This window comes from Peromyscus maniculatus, chromosome 1 (assembly GCF_049852395.1).
Source record: "Peromyscus maniculatus bairdii isolate BWxNUB_F1_BW_parent chromosome 1, HU_Pman_BW_mat_3.1, whole genome shotgun sequence".
Taxonomy (NCBI): domain Eukaryota; kingdom Metazoa; phylum Chordata; class Mammalia; order Rodentia; family Cricetidae; genus Peromyscus; species Peromyscus maniculatus.
The window spans coordinates 36276466-36292111 of NC_134852.1; the positions used below are offsets into that span (position 1 = coordinate 36276466).

Below are 15646 nucleotides of genomic sequence, written 5' to 3' on the forward strand. Positions count from 1 at the left end.
CCGCCGCCGCCGCCGCCGTCGCGCTGCGTCACCGCGCCGTGCGTCACCGCCCCTGGCCCCGCCCCGGAGGGCCACTGCGCGCCAGCATTAGCTCACACCCGATTGACGGACGGCGAAGCCAGCCAACTGGCGGTGAGAGCAGCCTGAAGGGTGGGAGGGGTGCGGCGAGCAAGGCGGGGTCCTGGCCGGGAAGGGAGCGACGGGGCTGGAACGGGGCCTGAGGGCCCCGCCCCCTTCTCGCTACGATTGGTCAGACGTGGGGGTGACGGGCAGATGGCCGGGCCCCGGGCGGAGGGCAGAGGGCCGGGAAGGGGAGGGGCGCGCGCCGCGTTGCCCCGGGCAACGGGCCGGCGGAGCCCGCGATTGGGCCTCCGGGCCCGCAGGAGGCAGCCTCGCGCCGGTCTAACTCAGCGGCAGCGAACCGAGTCACAATTCCTCATTCTGGCGTTCAAGGCCCCCTCCTCCCCGCCCCTCGGTCACGCCCGGCCCGAGGTCTGTACAGTGTAGTTAGTGCCTTCGCCATTTGGGGTGACAATGCTGCATTCCGGCTCCGGGTGCCCATTGGCCGCGCTTAAAGTGACACAGATGAGCGAGGTCCACCCTTTAAGGGTGGAAAGAGATAAGACCCACCCCTGCGCACGAAAGAGGCCGTCAATAAATGGAGAGCGCTGTCGTTACTTTTGTCGTGATCTTGAGCCGACCACAGACTGTCCTGCGTCGGGGTGAACTGATTGGAAAGGGGCCGGCGCTCCAGAAGGATGACAGCAACGTGGCTTGTTCCGAGAACTCCAAGAAATACCGTCAGGGTGGAGTGTGTCTAGCTTACGACAGAGAGTAGTGGGAAATGAGCTGCGACCAGATGTTTGGCCACTGGAGGGAGTTTGCATTTGTGCTGAAGCGACTAGGGGGACGTGGCAGAGATTCAAGACCAGCGAGGTCTTGGGGAATTGGAAGTTGGAAGCGACGCCTCTGGCTTACACAAGAAGGAGGGATGGGAAAGAATGGGACGCGGAGGAGTCCAGGGAGCTACCTGGGGGGTTGGGGCGGGGTTGCATCTGGGAGGGACCCAGGGGAGGGGAGGAGATGGGAGGGACGGTGTTCTAGGTGGCTCTCTGAACTAGCCTTTTGCCACTGGCTGGCCACAGGGCGGAAGAGAAAAGTCCAGGACAAAGCCCTCTGGGAGACTGGGTCCAGAGGAGAAGCCCAGTGTGGGACGCCCAACAGCGAAGTCAAGAACATTGCCCCACCTGGGGACAAACTGAGGCTGGAGACCAGGATTTAAGGATCATTTGAGATGGTAATTGAAGCTGTGGGAGTGGGTGACCGATCCCAGGGAGGTTATGACGGATGGATGGGACCAGGATCAGACGGAACCCTGAGAAATGAGGACGCTTGGTTTGAGAAAAGAAATGAAGATTGTGAAGTGGAAGCAAGAAAGAGTAGAACTGGGCGTTGTGGCGCGCGCCTCTAATCCCAACAAAGGCAGAGGCAGGGGCTTCTCTGTAAATTCGAAGCCATCCTGGTCTATATAATGACACCCTGTCCCCAAAATAGAGAGGAGAGAGAGAGAGAAACCTGAAGAGGATGAGGAAAGGCCATTTCATGCCAGAGGACTTCACAAGCCCCATCTATTACTTGTTTTGCTTTGGATTTTTTGAATTAGGATCTCATTCTAGTGCTGACTGGCTTAGACCTTCTTTCTTAACACCAGACTAGTTGCAATTCTCCTTGAAAGTGTGGACTAACCGCCCCCTCCCCCCTTTTACCTGGAACTTTGGTTTTTTTTTTTAAGACAGTTATTTTTCTGGGGCTGGAGAGATGGCTCAACAATTAAGAACATTGACTGCTTTGCCAGAGGACGGGGCTTCAATTCCCAGCACCCATATGGAGACTAACAACTGTAATTTCAGTTCCAGGGGATCTGTCATCCTCTAGACTCCTGCAGACCCAAGACATACAAGTGATGCACAGACATATACAGGCAAAACACTCACACACATACAAATTTTTTAATTATTTTAAGAGCCCGGTGTGGTGGTGCACACTTTTAATCCCAGCATTCCCAAGGCAGAGGCAGGTGGATCTCCAAGTTTGAGGCTAGCCTGGTCTACAGAGCTCCAAGACAGTCAGAGGGCTACTCAGAGAAACTCTGTCCAGAAAATAAATAAATGAGCAAATAAATAAATAAAAAGCTAGCATTGTGGCATGGAGTTTAAGAGAAAATTGGGAAACATCAAGTATAGATGATTGTTTTGGGCAAGTTTGGAAGGAAATAAGTGGCAGATGTGATTTCCGTGGCATACAAGTGTTAGTCAGAGAACAACTAACAAGAATCAGTCCTGCCTTACCATGCGGGTTCAAACTTACGTGGTCAGGCTGGGCACCAAACGCCTTAATCTGCTCAGCAAACTCCATGAGCCTGTTTGTTTTGAGACAGGGTCTCACTGTGTAGTCCTGGCTGTCCAGGAACTCAGCTGTGTAAACCAGGCTGGCCTGGAATTCATAGAGATCCATCTGCCTTTGGCTCCTGGGTACTTAGATTAAAGGCCTGCATCACCAAACCCAGCTATTTATTTTTGAGACAGGTCTCAGCCCAGATTGGCCTCTTAACTCTCCAGTTAGCTAAGAATGGCCTTGAAGTGTAGATCCTCCTCCCTGCTCCTCTTGGGGTTAGATGAGCTGCTCCACAGAGTTTATACGGTGCTGGGGATGCCCAGAGCATGCGTACGACACAAGCACTCTACCAGCTGAGCTACAGCCATATTACTTTTAATGTTTGTTTATAGACTGGTTTTTATTGTATGTGTGTGGGGTTTTTTGCCTACATGTTTTTCTGTGTGCCACATGCATGCCAGAAGAGGGCATTGGATCCCCTGGAACTGGAGTTATAGACAATTCTTAGACATCATGTGCGTTCTGGAAATGGGATGTGGGTTCCCTGGAAGAGCAGCCAATGCTCTTAACTGTTGATCTTTCTCTCTCCCTTTATTTTTGGTCTTTGGAGATAGTGTCTTGTTATATACCCCTGACTGGCCAGCTGATGTTCCGGCCTCAGCCTCCTGAGTCTTGGGATTATATATGTGTTCCATCACACATGGCTGGAGACTCAGTCAGTCCTTTTTAAAATGGAAGAACTAACATTTCATGAGGCTCAGGTGAACAGCCATCGGGACAGGGGCAGATTATAGGAAGGGCTGAAGAAGAGCTGTAGAGGTAGCCTGGCAGGGAGGTGGAGACCAGGGATTGTCCGTTATTAGAAAGGAGAGCCAGCACAGAAAGCCAAGTGCAGCAAGGATTTAGAAAAATTTTTTTCTTGCTTATATTTCTTCACTAAAATATATATGATTTTCTCATAAATTACTTTGTTTTTATTTCTTCGACAGTTGGGTTTATTGATTGATTTTTTTTAATTTATGCATGTAAGTAGGTCATATTACACAGGAATTTCATTTCAAGAAAGGAAAGGGAACAATATGAGTACTTCGTGTGTGTGCACACGTGTGTGCACACATGTGTGTGTATACGAGTGCTCGAGCATGAGAACAAAAAGCCAGGCCTTGTGCATGCTACATATGCATTCACTGAGCTACACTCAACTCCTTTATCAGATTTTTTAGAGTTTTTGTTTGTTGTTCCTTTTTTTCTTAAGATTATTTTATTTTGTTTGTCTGAGTGTTTTGCCTGCATATATGCATGTATACAACATGTATGCCTGGTACCCACAGAGGTCTGAAAATGGTGTTGGATGCTCTGGAACTGGAGTTACAGAATGATCATGAACTATTGTGTAGATGCTGGGAATTAAACCCTGGTTCTCTCCAAGAACAGCCAGTGCTCTTTTGTTTGGTTGGTTTTGGTTTTGGTTTTTCAAGACAGTTTCTCTGTGTTGTTTTGGAGCCTTTCCTGGAACTCGCTCTGCAGACCATGTTGGCCTCAAACTCACAGAGATCCACCTGCCTCTGCCTTCCGAGTGCTGGGATTAAAGGCGAGCGCCACCACTGCCCGGCTGCCAGTGTTCTTAACTGGTCTTAGCCAGTGAGCCATCATCTCTGGTGCCCCTTGTCTTTTAAATGTTTTGTTTTCTCTTTTTCTTTCTTTCCTTTTTTCTTTTTTGAGATAGGATCTCATGTAGGCCCAGGCTGGGTTCATTTTAGTCCAGGCTGGTCTCAAACTTGCTATCTAGCCAAGGGTGGCCTTAACTCTTGACCTCCTGTCTTTAGCTTCCAATGCTAGAACTAGAGACTGGCTCTGTGTTGTTTTTGACAAGAAGCTGAACTGCGCAGCCTGTAGTTCCCCATCCTCCTGCCTCCGCCCCCCAGGGGCTGGGATTACAGGCGTGCACCACTGTGCCTGCTAGTACCTACTCTTTCATTTTTAAATGTATTTTCTAGAATATATTTTATTTGTTTATGTTTGTATAAATGTGAAAATGCCACATCCCACTTGTGGAGGTCAGAGGATAATTTGTGGGAATCAGTTCTCTCCTTACTCATGTGGGTCCCAGGGATTGAACCCAGTTCTCTAGGCTTTAGTAGCAAGTGCCTTTACCTGCTGAGCCATCTCACAGGCCCTGTTTTGGTCTTTTGATATGCAGGATCTCTGTGTAACTCTGGCTAACCTGGAGCTCACTATTGTCAACCAGGCTGGCCTCACCCGCAGCAATCCTGAGTGCTACAGTATATATATGCCATACATTATATGCCACCGTGATTTATTTTTGAGACAGGGTTTCTCTATGTAGCCTGTCACCACCACTCTAAACGCTGTGAGACCTTGCGAGAGTGAAGCTGATTAAAAAAAAGAGGCAGACTTAGCCAGTCATGGTGGCGAACGTCTTTAATCCCAGCACTAGGGAGGCAGAGGAAGGAGGATCTCTGAGCTCAAGGCCAGCCTGGTCTACAAAGCAAGTTTCAGGACAGCCAGGGCTACAAAGTACAGCCAGGGCTACACAGAGAAACCCTGTCTCAAAAAAAAGTGGGAGAGGGGGCAGACTAAAGTCTTGTGCAATAGCCCACTTTATTCAGAGCCCCAGCCAATTTATACTCTGAAGGTTAAGATGGTCACATGGGTATAGTTCTCATGAGTTCAAGCTGTATATAATCACAAGGAAAGCCACAGGACAAACCACATGTGGCCAAAACATATTTTTCCATAGAGATAATAATTGAATAACATCAGCAAGCAATAGTGAGTAATCTGAAGTCAACTCACGCCTATCCCCTACACCTGGGAGGCACATGAAGACACTTTCTAAGAACAATTCTGGCACACCTTTAATCTCAGCACTCGGGAGGCAGAAGCAGGTGGATCTCTGTGAGTTCAAGGCCAGCCTGGTCTACAGAGCGAGATCCAGGACAGCTAGGACTGCACAGAGAAACCTCGTCTCAAAAAACCAATCAACCAAACAAAACTGTTTTGAAGAAACTGAGGCCACAAAATTCTTGTCTAGTTTTCTCGTAAGCGCTTAGAATTCTCCTCCACGGCTCCATTCCTGGACTGTGTTCTAACTGTACCCTGCTTGTCCTGGAACTCACAATATTGACCAGGCTGGCCTTGATCTCACAAAGACCCACCTGCTTCTGCCAGCTAAGTGCAGGAATTAAAGGTGTATCCTGCCATGCTGGGCTTATTAACTCTTTACTAGGCACATCTGTGAACCTAGGGGATCGCCGAAGCTATTTCTCTTCACAGCAGCCCCAGATCAGAGATATGGATTTACTCAGCTAGGACCACACAGTGAGGCAGTATTCGAACCTCTGTCTCAGTGACCACAAAGCCCTCACAGGTTCTGGCAGATGCAGAGAAGGAAGGAAGGGGAGGAGCCCTTTGTGACAGTTGTCCCAGACCAGGCATAAACAGGATGTGGTGTTAGATGAAAGCTTCCTCCTGTCACGGCCCGCCCCTCTCAGCCCGGCCCCCACCCCTAGAAGACAACGGAACTGTGAGGAGGCCTGAAGACAGAAAAGCCATGGTCAGAGGGCCTGGGTGGCAAGGAAGGACAAGGGGCCGAGGTTTAGGGTGGACGGGGGCAAGGAGGGTACCTGGATGAAGATCAGCTGGAGGATGAAGGTCACAGGCAGGGAAGGAAGGGACCCAGCTGAGGCAAAGGGACTAGCTAGGGCACAGAGGTGGTAGTTTTCAGTTTGGCCCCAAGTAAGCAGATCTTTGGGTCTTCTGGAATAATTCATGAGCACCTACCAGGAAGGTGGAACCTGCCCTCTGTGTATACCCAGAGCTGGGCTGTGTGTCCCGGTGACTGGCACCCACCGAGGTGTTTGCCACAGTCCACTCACGTGGGCTAGCTTCAGATTCTTCACTGGTTTATGGGGAAACTGAGTCAGGAAAGGAGCCAGGTTAGAGGCCAAGCCAGCTCAGCTCCTCCCTGTCCCATTGGCAGTCGGATTCCCTGGTGGTGTGTGAAGTGGACCCGGAGCTAAAGGAAAAGCTGAGGAAATTCCGTTTCCGAAAAGAGACCAACAATGCAGCCATCATAAGTCAGTGACCTCTGCCCTGTGGAAGGGTGGGGCAGGGGACAGGGAGGGAGGCCTGGGCTAGTGTCCTCTGGGATGGGAGGGCCTGTAACCTGTGTTCTACCCCTCCTCCAGTGAAAGTGGACAAAGACCGGCAGATGGTGGTGCTGGAGGAAGAATTCCAGGTGAGGAGCTGGGATGTGGGACCCCGAAATACAGTGAGAGGTCTGGGGACAAAGTTGGTAGACTGCTCCCTGGGTACTTCATAAACAAGGGACAGTGACACATGCTTGTAACTCTAGCACTCTAGAGGTGGAGACAGGAGGACAAAGGAGTCAAGGTCATCCTTGGCTACAATGTTAGTTGGAGGCTAGCCTGGGCTACAAGAGACCCTGTATCAAAAAGCCAAATAAAGGTTGGGAGGGGTGGCACTGGCTTTTAATCCCAGAACTCAAGAGGCAGAGACAGGCAGATCTCTCTTGTGTGTTTGAAGCCAGCCTGATCTACACAGTGAATTCAAGTTTTACCCCTGCTTTTAAAAAAAAAAAAAAAAAAAAAGCCAGGTGTTTTAGTTAGGGCTAACTATTGCTGCGATGAAACACCGTGACCAAAAATAAGTTGGGGAGAAAGGGGTTATTTGGCTTTCATATCCTGAATTACAGTTTCACCGGGAAGTCAGGGCAGGAACTCAAACCTGACCGGAGGCAGGAGCTGGTGCAGAGGCCGTGGAGGGAGCTGCTTACCGGCCTGCTCCCCGTGACTTGCTCAGCGTGCTTTCTCACGGAACCCAGGACCACCAGCCCGGGCATGGCCCCACCCACAGTGGGCTGAGTCTTCCTGTAACCCTAAGGAGAGTGCCCTACAGGCTTGCCTACAGCCAGTCTAATTGAGACAGTTTCTCAGTTGCGGCTTTCTCCCCTCAGATGTCTGAAGTTTGTGTCAAGTTGACATAAAACTTGGGCTTTCGTTCTAGATAAGGCAGCCCAAAGCCACCAACAACCCTGTGTAACTGGATAAGAGTCCCGTTTTGTGGCCTCGCTGTCCGCATCAGCCTGCCTTCCTTCCTCCTTTCTGGGGTTGAGGCTGCTTGGCAGGGAAGGGTATGGCCCAGGAGGAGCTGGGCTTCCTTAGGCCGCCCCTGAAAGGAAGTAGAGTAGAGTGGTTACCATGGGAACACTGATTCAAATCGGAACTCCGGCATTTACTGTCTTGTGCAATGTGGGGCAAGTCCCTTGACATCGTTGTGCCTCAGTTTCTGTAGCTGTTGAGTGGGCATAATAAGACCTCTCCGTGGGGTCCTGAGAAAACGAGTCCACAGGCGCTTCTTAGAACAATGCCTCTACACATTTCAAATGTTCATTTAGTGAATGATGGTCATTCGTTCTCTCTCTCTCTCAGAACATTTCCCCAGAGGAACTTAGGTCGGAGTTGCCAGAGAGACAGCCCAGGTATCCTGGGGGAAGGGATGGTATGGAGGACTATGGGTAGGGGGTGATAAAAGGCCTACAAATTGGCCAGGCAGTGGTGGCGCACGCCTTTAATCCCAGCACTCAGGAGGCAGAGGCAGGTGGATCTCTGTGAGTTTGAGGCCAGCCTGGGCTACAGAGTGATTTCCAGGAAAGGCTCAAAGCGACACAGAGAAACCCTGTCTCGAAAAACAAACAAACAAACAAACAAAGACCTATGAATTGGGGGGCTGTTGGGCTCCAGTTCTGTCTATGGACTCAGAATCTTTGCGTTTGAAAACAAGAAGTCATAGTTCAGAAATTTTGTTGATATTTTATTGCAGAATTTTACACTATTACGTTAAAGATCTATTTTGTATTATGTACTTGAGTATTTTGTCTATGTACCACATGCATGCCTAGTGCCTGAAGAAGACATCACAGGATCTCCTGGAACTAGAGTTGTGAGCCACCATGTGGGTGCTGGGGATGGAACCCAGGTCCTCTGAAAGAGCAGCCAGTGCTCTGAACTGCTGAGCCACCTCTCCAGTCCTTACACTAATAATTTTTAAAAGATAAACAAACCAGGAGAGCATTTTAAATATTAAAAAAATTAAGGCCAGGTCTGGTGAAACATGTGTTTCATCTCAGTGCTTGGGAGGCAGAAGCAGGTGGATCTCTGTGAGTTCAGGGCCAGCCTGGTTTACGAAGTGAGTTACAGGACAGCCAGGGCTACATAATGAGCTCCTGTTTCAGAAAAAAAGTTTTTTTGTTTTTTAAATTTATGTGTATGGGTGTTTTGCATGCATGTATATCTATGCACTCCATGCTCTCAGGCGCCAGAGGAGGGCTTTGGATCCCCTGGAACTGGAGTTACAGAGCATTGTGAGCCACCTTGTGAGTGCTAGGAACTGAACCCACCCTCTGCAAGAGCAAACATTGTTCTTAACTGCTGAGACATGTCTCCAGTACTCTTTACGTGCATGTGTGTATGTGAGCCACCTGCCATGGGTCCTGGGAACTCATCTTCCGTCTTGTGCAAGAATAAGCAAAGGACTCTACCACAGAGCCATCTCTCCAGCCCATCTTGGTGTTCCTTTGAAACATGGTCTCATGTATCCCAGGTTGGCCTTGAACTCAGTATATAGCCAAGGACAGCTTTGAATTTCTGATCTTGCCTCTACCTCCCAAGTGCACCACATCCTCTCTGATTTCCGTTTTCTGTTTCGGCCTTCTGAGTGCTGGTATCACAGGCCTGTGCCACTGTGCCTGACTCAAACTGGTCTGTCCGTATCTTTCATCTTGACTCAGTTCTTTTTTGGTTTCTCTAGTTTTGGACCTCATTCCCAGGCTCAGGGACTTTTGACAACTGCAAAGACCTTGGGCCCAGAACAGGGCCTCGCCCCTGGGAGGTTCAATGCTGATGTTCTTCTGAGTTTTATATTATGTCTTTTGTGTGACATCTGATCCACTGGACAGTGGTGCTTAGCACCTTGGCTCACATCCTGTCCCACCCCTGTTTCAGGCACCAGCTCCCAGCATCTCCTTGTGACTGCTGTGCACTCAGGTCCCATTGCTGGCATAGGGAAGTGGGGCCCAGCACCTGCCTCACCTCACATGCGTGTGCCAGGGCACCTCTCTGGCAGTCTGCTCTCTAAGTGGATATCCCCCTTTCTGAGAGAGCTCAATATTAAATTACACTTTTTAAGTATTTGAGACAGGAGCTAATGGAGTCCAGGCTGGCCTCAGACCCTGTGTAGCTGAGGTTAACTTTGCACTTCTGATCCTCCTGTATCCCATACATACCACATGCTGGGATTACAGGTGTGCGCTGCCATGACCCGCTCCAGATTCCAGGACATGAACTCAAAGAACAGTGCCTGGGCTGCTTCTTGGGTGCTGAGTGTGATCTCCCTTTCTCTGCTGTAGGTTTGTGGTCTACAGCTACAAGTACTCGCATGCCGATGGCAGGGTGTCCTACCCTCTGTGTTTCATCTTCTCCAGCCCTGTGGGTGAGATGCAGCTCTAACTGTCCTGAGGAGAGGGTCTTCGACTCTGAGGAGCAGTGTGTGTGTGGGGGGGGGGTGGGTATGTGGGTGTGCGCGTGTTCGTGTGTGGCTGTATAGGTGTCTGTGAGTGGGCACAGGCACCTCCAAGTGGATATGGGAGCTGGTAGAGCCCAGCGTGCGGCAAGCCCTGAGTTCTATTCCCAGCACCATCAAAACAAAACAAATGAATAGGAGGGTCTAATAGTAGCCAGGTATGTTGGTTCACGCCTTTAATGCCAGCATACAGGAGGCAGAGTCGGGTGGATTTCGGTGAGCTTGAGACCAGCCTGGTTTGCATAGCAAGTTCCAGGACAGCCAGAGCTACCTAGAGAGAGAACCTGTTTCAAACAAACAAACAAACACAAAACAACCCCCTTCCAAAAAACAGTACCCAGCCAGGCATGGCTGTGTTCCGCCTGCAGCCTCAGCACGTGGGACGCTGAGGCTTGAAGGACTGTGAGTTCCTAGGCTACAGAGTGAGGCCTTATCTGAACAACAAACAAGGCATGGTGACTCAAGCCCTCAGTCCCAGGACTCAGGAGGCAGGGGCAAGCAGAGCTTTGTGAATTCAAAGCCAGTCTTGTCTACACAGTGAGTTAAACACCAGTCTGGGCTACACAGTGAGACCCTAAAAAAAGAGTGTAATCATTTGACTGCGTGTATGTGTGTGTGTGTGTGGGGGGGGGTGCATTGGGTGTGGTGGCTCACGCCTTTAATCCCAGCACTCGGGAATCAGAACCAGGCAGATCTCTGTGAGTTCCAGGCCAGCCCAGTAAGAACTCGCACATTCTTGTTCATGTTATCAGGAAATCCCCACCAGGGTCCTGAATCTTCTCCCAGACACCCTTACTGTAACCTGAAGCTCCTAGACAAATCTAGAAATCCCGAGTACAGCCTCAGGGTCCTCCTACCATCCTCCTTAAACTACTGTGCCTTCAGGACTATTAGAGCCTTACCAGCTGGGTGTTGTGCTCCCAACCACACCCATTCTCCTCTTTTCCACACAGGCTGCAAGCCTGAGCAACAGATGATGTACGCGGGGAGCAAAAACAGCCTGGTGCAGACGGCGGAACTTACAAAGGTCGAGAGGGGCCCCAGCTCTGGAGGGGCTGTGCAACTCTGGGGTCTGAGGCGGGGGGAGTCAGGGGCTGAACCCCTGGGGCTAGGGGCAGGTGCTAGGTTCCAGACTCCTGGGTCTGAGAGAGCAGGGGCTTGTCCTGGGTCTGAAGGAGCAAGGCTGGTCCTGGGCCCCTGGGTTTGAAGGAGGAGGGCTGGGGTCTAGACTTTTGAGTCTGAGGGGTCAGGAAGCCTCCTTAGATCATAATGAGACCTCTCTCTACCCAGGTGTTTGAAATCCGCACCACAGAAGACCTCACCGAGGCCTGGCTTCAAGAGAAGTTAGCTTTCTTTCGTTGACCATTGAGCCAGGGATTTGAAGTCCTTATGTCTGAAGACCCAGACTCCTAGGATAATGAACATCCAAGATCTAAATAAAGGTTAAAAATTCAGGAACTTAGCGATCCTTAACTCGGTTCTGATGCGGTATCTGCACCTCTTTGTAGGTGCTGGCCGAAAGTCCCCGCGGTTCCAACTTATGGCCAGCAGGGGGCGGACGTTTCTACTGGAACCCAGCTGGCCCCAGGAGGAAAGGACACCTGTTTCTCAGAAACCACGGGAGGGGACTATGGGGCTTCCTGGGATGGAGTGGGAAACGAGTGGCCTGGGTCCCTTTCAGGAATTTTGGGGGAATGTTCGAATCTGTGAAGGGGTCACTCTTAAGGGGGAAAAGGCCCCTGAGAAGAAAGAGAGTTTGGACCCTCTCTGCACTTCTCCCGCCCTGGGGCTAGAAGGTATCTTCTGGCACTAAATGCTACGTTTCTCAGCCGATCCCTCAGGTAGGAAGAAGTTAAAGGCAAAATAAATAAATAAATAAAAAGTAAATCAAAAGATCTGGCACCAGGAGGATGCTGGGAGATGGATAGTTTAGAGGTCTTCAAGCCTGGAGACCCAGGGCTATGGGAGGTGAAGATGATTCAGGAACCCCAGAAGAGTCAGGGAAAGGGAGGCTCCCCACACTTGTCTTTTCTCTGTCTTTTGTCCCAGCACCTCTGGGCACTGGATTCTCTCGGACCCCTGTCTCTCTTTGAAGGACATTTATTGAGCACTCAGGGTCTACAGGGCTCTGAGACTGGCAGTCGTGACGGAGATGGCCCATACTTCCCTGTCCTCCCCCCACTGTCTCCCATGTTTCTCCGTGCTCACACCGGGGGCCCTGGAACTCCCTCCCTCCACCTCTTTCAGGTTCCCTGTTGAGAGGTGGCCGTTGCCATGGTAACAATGACAGAGTGACCTTGGGCCTGGGCTGTCCCTCCCCCCAGCCCTGGTGCTCCTAGGGGCGGGCCTGAAAGGGAATTCACACCTTGCCTCTCCCTCCCAGCCCTCAGATTCTTCCCGTCATCCTGCCCCTACCGTCCCGGTCCCTTGTCTCCAGTCAAGACAAGCCCTTCACAGAGAAGTTCTGGATAGAATATCTCTAAGCTGGGCTGTGCAGAAATGCCTTTATCCATCCATGTTCTGGGGGCTTTGGATCCTGCTGGAGACCACACTCCACCCACAGTGCTTTTTTTTTTCCCTTGGAATTTTGAGACAGGGTTTCTCTGTGTAGCCCTGGCTGTCCTGAACTCACTCTGTAGACCAGGCTGGCCTCAAACTCAGAGATCCTACCTCCCAGGTACTGGGATCAATGGTACCACATCACTTCTGATCATGGTGGGAAGGAGAGGTCTGGGGACAAGAGGGGGTGTGCATTGAAGGGCCCAGGGAACCCCTGGCTTGCCGGGGTTGGAGAGGTACTTGTCCAAGGTCACACGCTCACACCCTCAGAGGCACAGCAAGGATTTGTAGCAGCCACACAGGCATCGGCTGAATTCCTAAGAAACTGAGGCACAGAAGCCGGAGCCACAGACTATTCCATGTCCAGGGGTCGCACCTTGCTGTTTTAGGCAAGAGTCTCAGCAGCCATCCTTCCCTTCCCCCTCCTCCCTGCCCTATCCTTCAGAGTTTAACTTGCTTTTAGGTCGTAACTGTAAATAAATCCAGTCTGAAAAGGCCGTGTATGGGACTCGCCCAATCAAGAGCAGATTTGGAAAGCAAGGACCAATCAGAGGGTCCAGAACAGATTAATGAAGTCAATACAATGGGGGTGTTTTATTGATGTATTTTATTAAGTTGTATGCATTTGTGTGTGTATGTGTGTGTGTGTGTGTGTGTGTGTGTGCATGTGCACATGCGGGACAGCCAGAGGACAACTTTCAGGAGCTGGCTTTTTCTTTCCACCTTGTGGGTTCCAGGGATCGAACTCAGATCTTCAGTCGTGGCCAGAGATGGGTACTGAGCCATCTCACAAGCCTAAGCTTTTAAAGTTTTAAATCTGCATTCTAGTTTTTCCTAGGGCAACTTCTTTCTCTTCTTGGACATGGGCAGGGCTTATGTTTGAGAAGCTCAGAAGGGATTTTAGCACAGAATGAAGACTCCGGGGCCTAGGCTGAAAGTTAGGATTCTTTGGGTAGGAAGGCAAAGACAGAGGGTGTGGCTTAGGCAGAAGAGGTGGGGCTTATACTTGTGGGCGGAGCCTATGATGAATATTCTGAGTCCATGCTAAGAATCTAGAGTCTCAGGCTGGACGCGGTGGCGCACGCCTTTAGTCCAAGCACTGAGGCAGAGGCAGGCGGATCTCTCTGAGTTTAAGGCCAGTTTGGTTTACATGGCAAATTCGGGGCCAGCCCATCATATAGAGCTGGGCTTTAGGCTTTGAGGCGGGACCTAAGAGGCAGCCGGTAGGACCAGAATTGGGGTAGAGCCTAGGTGAAGAATTACGGGCTTGGTCATCAGTTGTATTGGAAGGTCTGTTCAGGAACTAGGGCTCCAGTTAGACAACTGCACTGTGTACTTTTGGTGTTCCACTACCTCTGCCTGCTTCGTAGGCTCTTCATTTGTCCATTGTGTGTCTCCATTACTTTCTCCTCTTCCCTGTCACCTCCAGCTCAGGTCTGATTTCACCTCTTTCCCCTTCATTTTTATGCTGTGCTGCCACTTATTACCTACCTGTGTGACCCTGGGCAAGGTATTAAACCTCTCTCTGCCTCAATGATTCTCATCTGTAAAATGGGCATAGTCATGGGAGCACTTCCTTACCTGAAGGTCCCCAAACCATTGCTACCTACAGTGTTGCTACATCTATGTTCACACTTGATGCCATTATTCTCCTACTTCCTTATTGTGGTGTGTGTGTGTGTGTGTGTGTGTGTGTGTGTGTGTGTGCAAGCCAGAGGTCAACCTCAGGTGTTCTTTCTCAGGAGTGGTCCACTTTTTTAAAAAATTTTAAATTATATGCATGGCAGTGGTGCACATCTTTAATTCCAGCACAAACAAAAAAAAATGTTGTCTGTGTATGGGTGTAATGTCTGCACGCTACTTGCACATTTGGTGCCTGCGGAGGTCAAAAGAGGGTGCGGGATCCCTGGGAGCTGGAGTTACAGAGACCATGAGCTGCCATGTAGGTGCTGGGAATTCTCTCTGGAAAAAAAAGAAGCCAGTGTTTTGTTTTGTTTTTTAAATATATTTTATTTTATTTTTATGTGCATTTGTGTTTTTGCCATGGGTGTGGGGATCCCCTGAAACTGGAGTTATAGACAGGTGTGAGCCACCATGTGGGTGCTGGGAATTGAACTCAGATCCTCTGGAAGAAGAGTCTGCGCTCTTAACCCCTGAGCCATCTCTCCAGCCCGAAGCCAGTGTTTTTAACAGATGAGCCATCTCTCCAGCCCACGTTTACTGTGTTTGTGAGACAGATTCTCTCACTGGGACCTAGGGCTGGCAGGTTAGGCTACCCTGGGTGGCCCAGAAATCCTCCAGGGATCTGCCTCTCTCAGCCTCCACAGAGTTTGGGTTCCAGAAGGTAGCCATCATCCCCCTGCACAGCACCCCAAAGGCTTCACAGACTGAGTGATCTCCCTAGTCCCCCTTTCTGCTTCGGTCTCAACCCTGTACCCCCTTGCTCTAGCTAGAAGGTGGGGTGGGGATGGTGTCTGGAGGGTGTGGACAGCTGGAGACTAGAGAGGGGAGATTAGGATCATCTAGTCATTAGGATCATTTTGAGTTGGTCCATCCTTCACCAAAGAGGAGATCTGCAGTGGTGAGTTGGCTCTGGGGGTGTGCCTAGGGAGGATTTCCACATGGCGGGGTCCCTAGTGGGAAGTGTTTGAGACACAGGCTGCAATAAGACCTTGAGGAAGGCTTTGCTGAGTTTGGGGTTCCTGTGTGTATCTCAGAAAGAGATGCAACATGGCCTGAGGTACCCAGTGGGCTCTGAGGAAAGGACGGGCAGGCCAGCTCTGGGGTGGGAGTCAGACACTAAGGGTCCAAATAAGGAAGAAGCAAGGTATTCTGGGATCCACGGGAGTCACAGAGGCTACAGGAGCTCAAGGCAGAAGGACTGATTGCTGGGGGGGGTGGGGGGAGGGAGAGAATCTGTGGCAAATGGGGAAAGGTAAACCAAGGGGTGCCCTGAAAGGAATAGAAAGTTCCAAGGTTCCCAAGGGTGCTGGACGATGACCTGAGGTATAGTTGGGGAAATGAGAAGCATTAAAGGGTCTTCGATGGGCAGAAGAGATGTTTGGTGTTA

At 50.4% G+C, this 15646-nt stretch overlaps 1 protein-coding gene across 4 annotated transcripts; it reads left to right on the top strand.

The window, feature by feature from the left end:
• Positions 1–3: 3 nt before the first annotated feature.
• Gmfg (glia maturation factor gamma) lies at positions 4–11471 on the top strand. Of its 4 annotated transcripts, none has more exons than XM_042275052.2 (7): positions 4–132; positions 6398–6494; positions 6606–6655; positions 7869–7918; positions 9845–9927; positions 10971–11044; positions 11308–11471. In XM_042275052.2, coding segments are annotated over exons 2-7 (330 nt in total). In that variant the 5' UTR covers positions 4–132; positions 6398–6493; the 3' UTR covers positions 11380–11471. The 4 variants fall into 4 exon arrangements, with proteins under 4 accessions (XP_042130986.1, XP_076431208.1, XP_015860373.1 ...); XM_076575093.1 differs by lacking the exon at positions 4–132 and adding an exon at positions 1157–1297; XM_006986287.4 differs by lacking the exon at positions 4–132 and adding an exon at positions 5803–5971.
• The last annotated feature ends 4175 nt before the right edge of the window (positions 11472–15646 follow it).

Excerpts from the sequence above, each read along its gene's own strand:
- Gmfg (XM_006986287.4), top strand. The coding sequence starts at position 5,873 with ATGAAAGCTTCCTCCTGTCACGGCCCGCCCCTCTCAGCCCGGCCCCCA. Across the intron at positions 6,656-7,868 it reads TGCTGGAGGAAGAATTCCAG|AACATTTCCCCAGAGGAACT; the intron begins GTGAGGAGCTGG and ends TCTCTCTCTCAG. Across the intron at positions 11,045-11,307 it reads AGACGGCGGAACTTACAAAG|GTGTTTGAAATCCGCACCAC; the intron begins GTCGAGAGGGGC and ends CTCTCTACCCAG.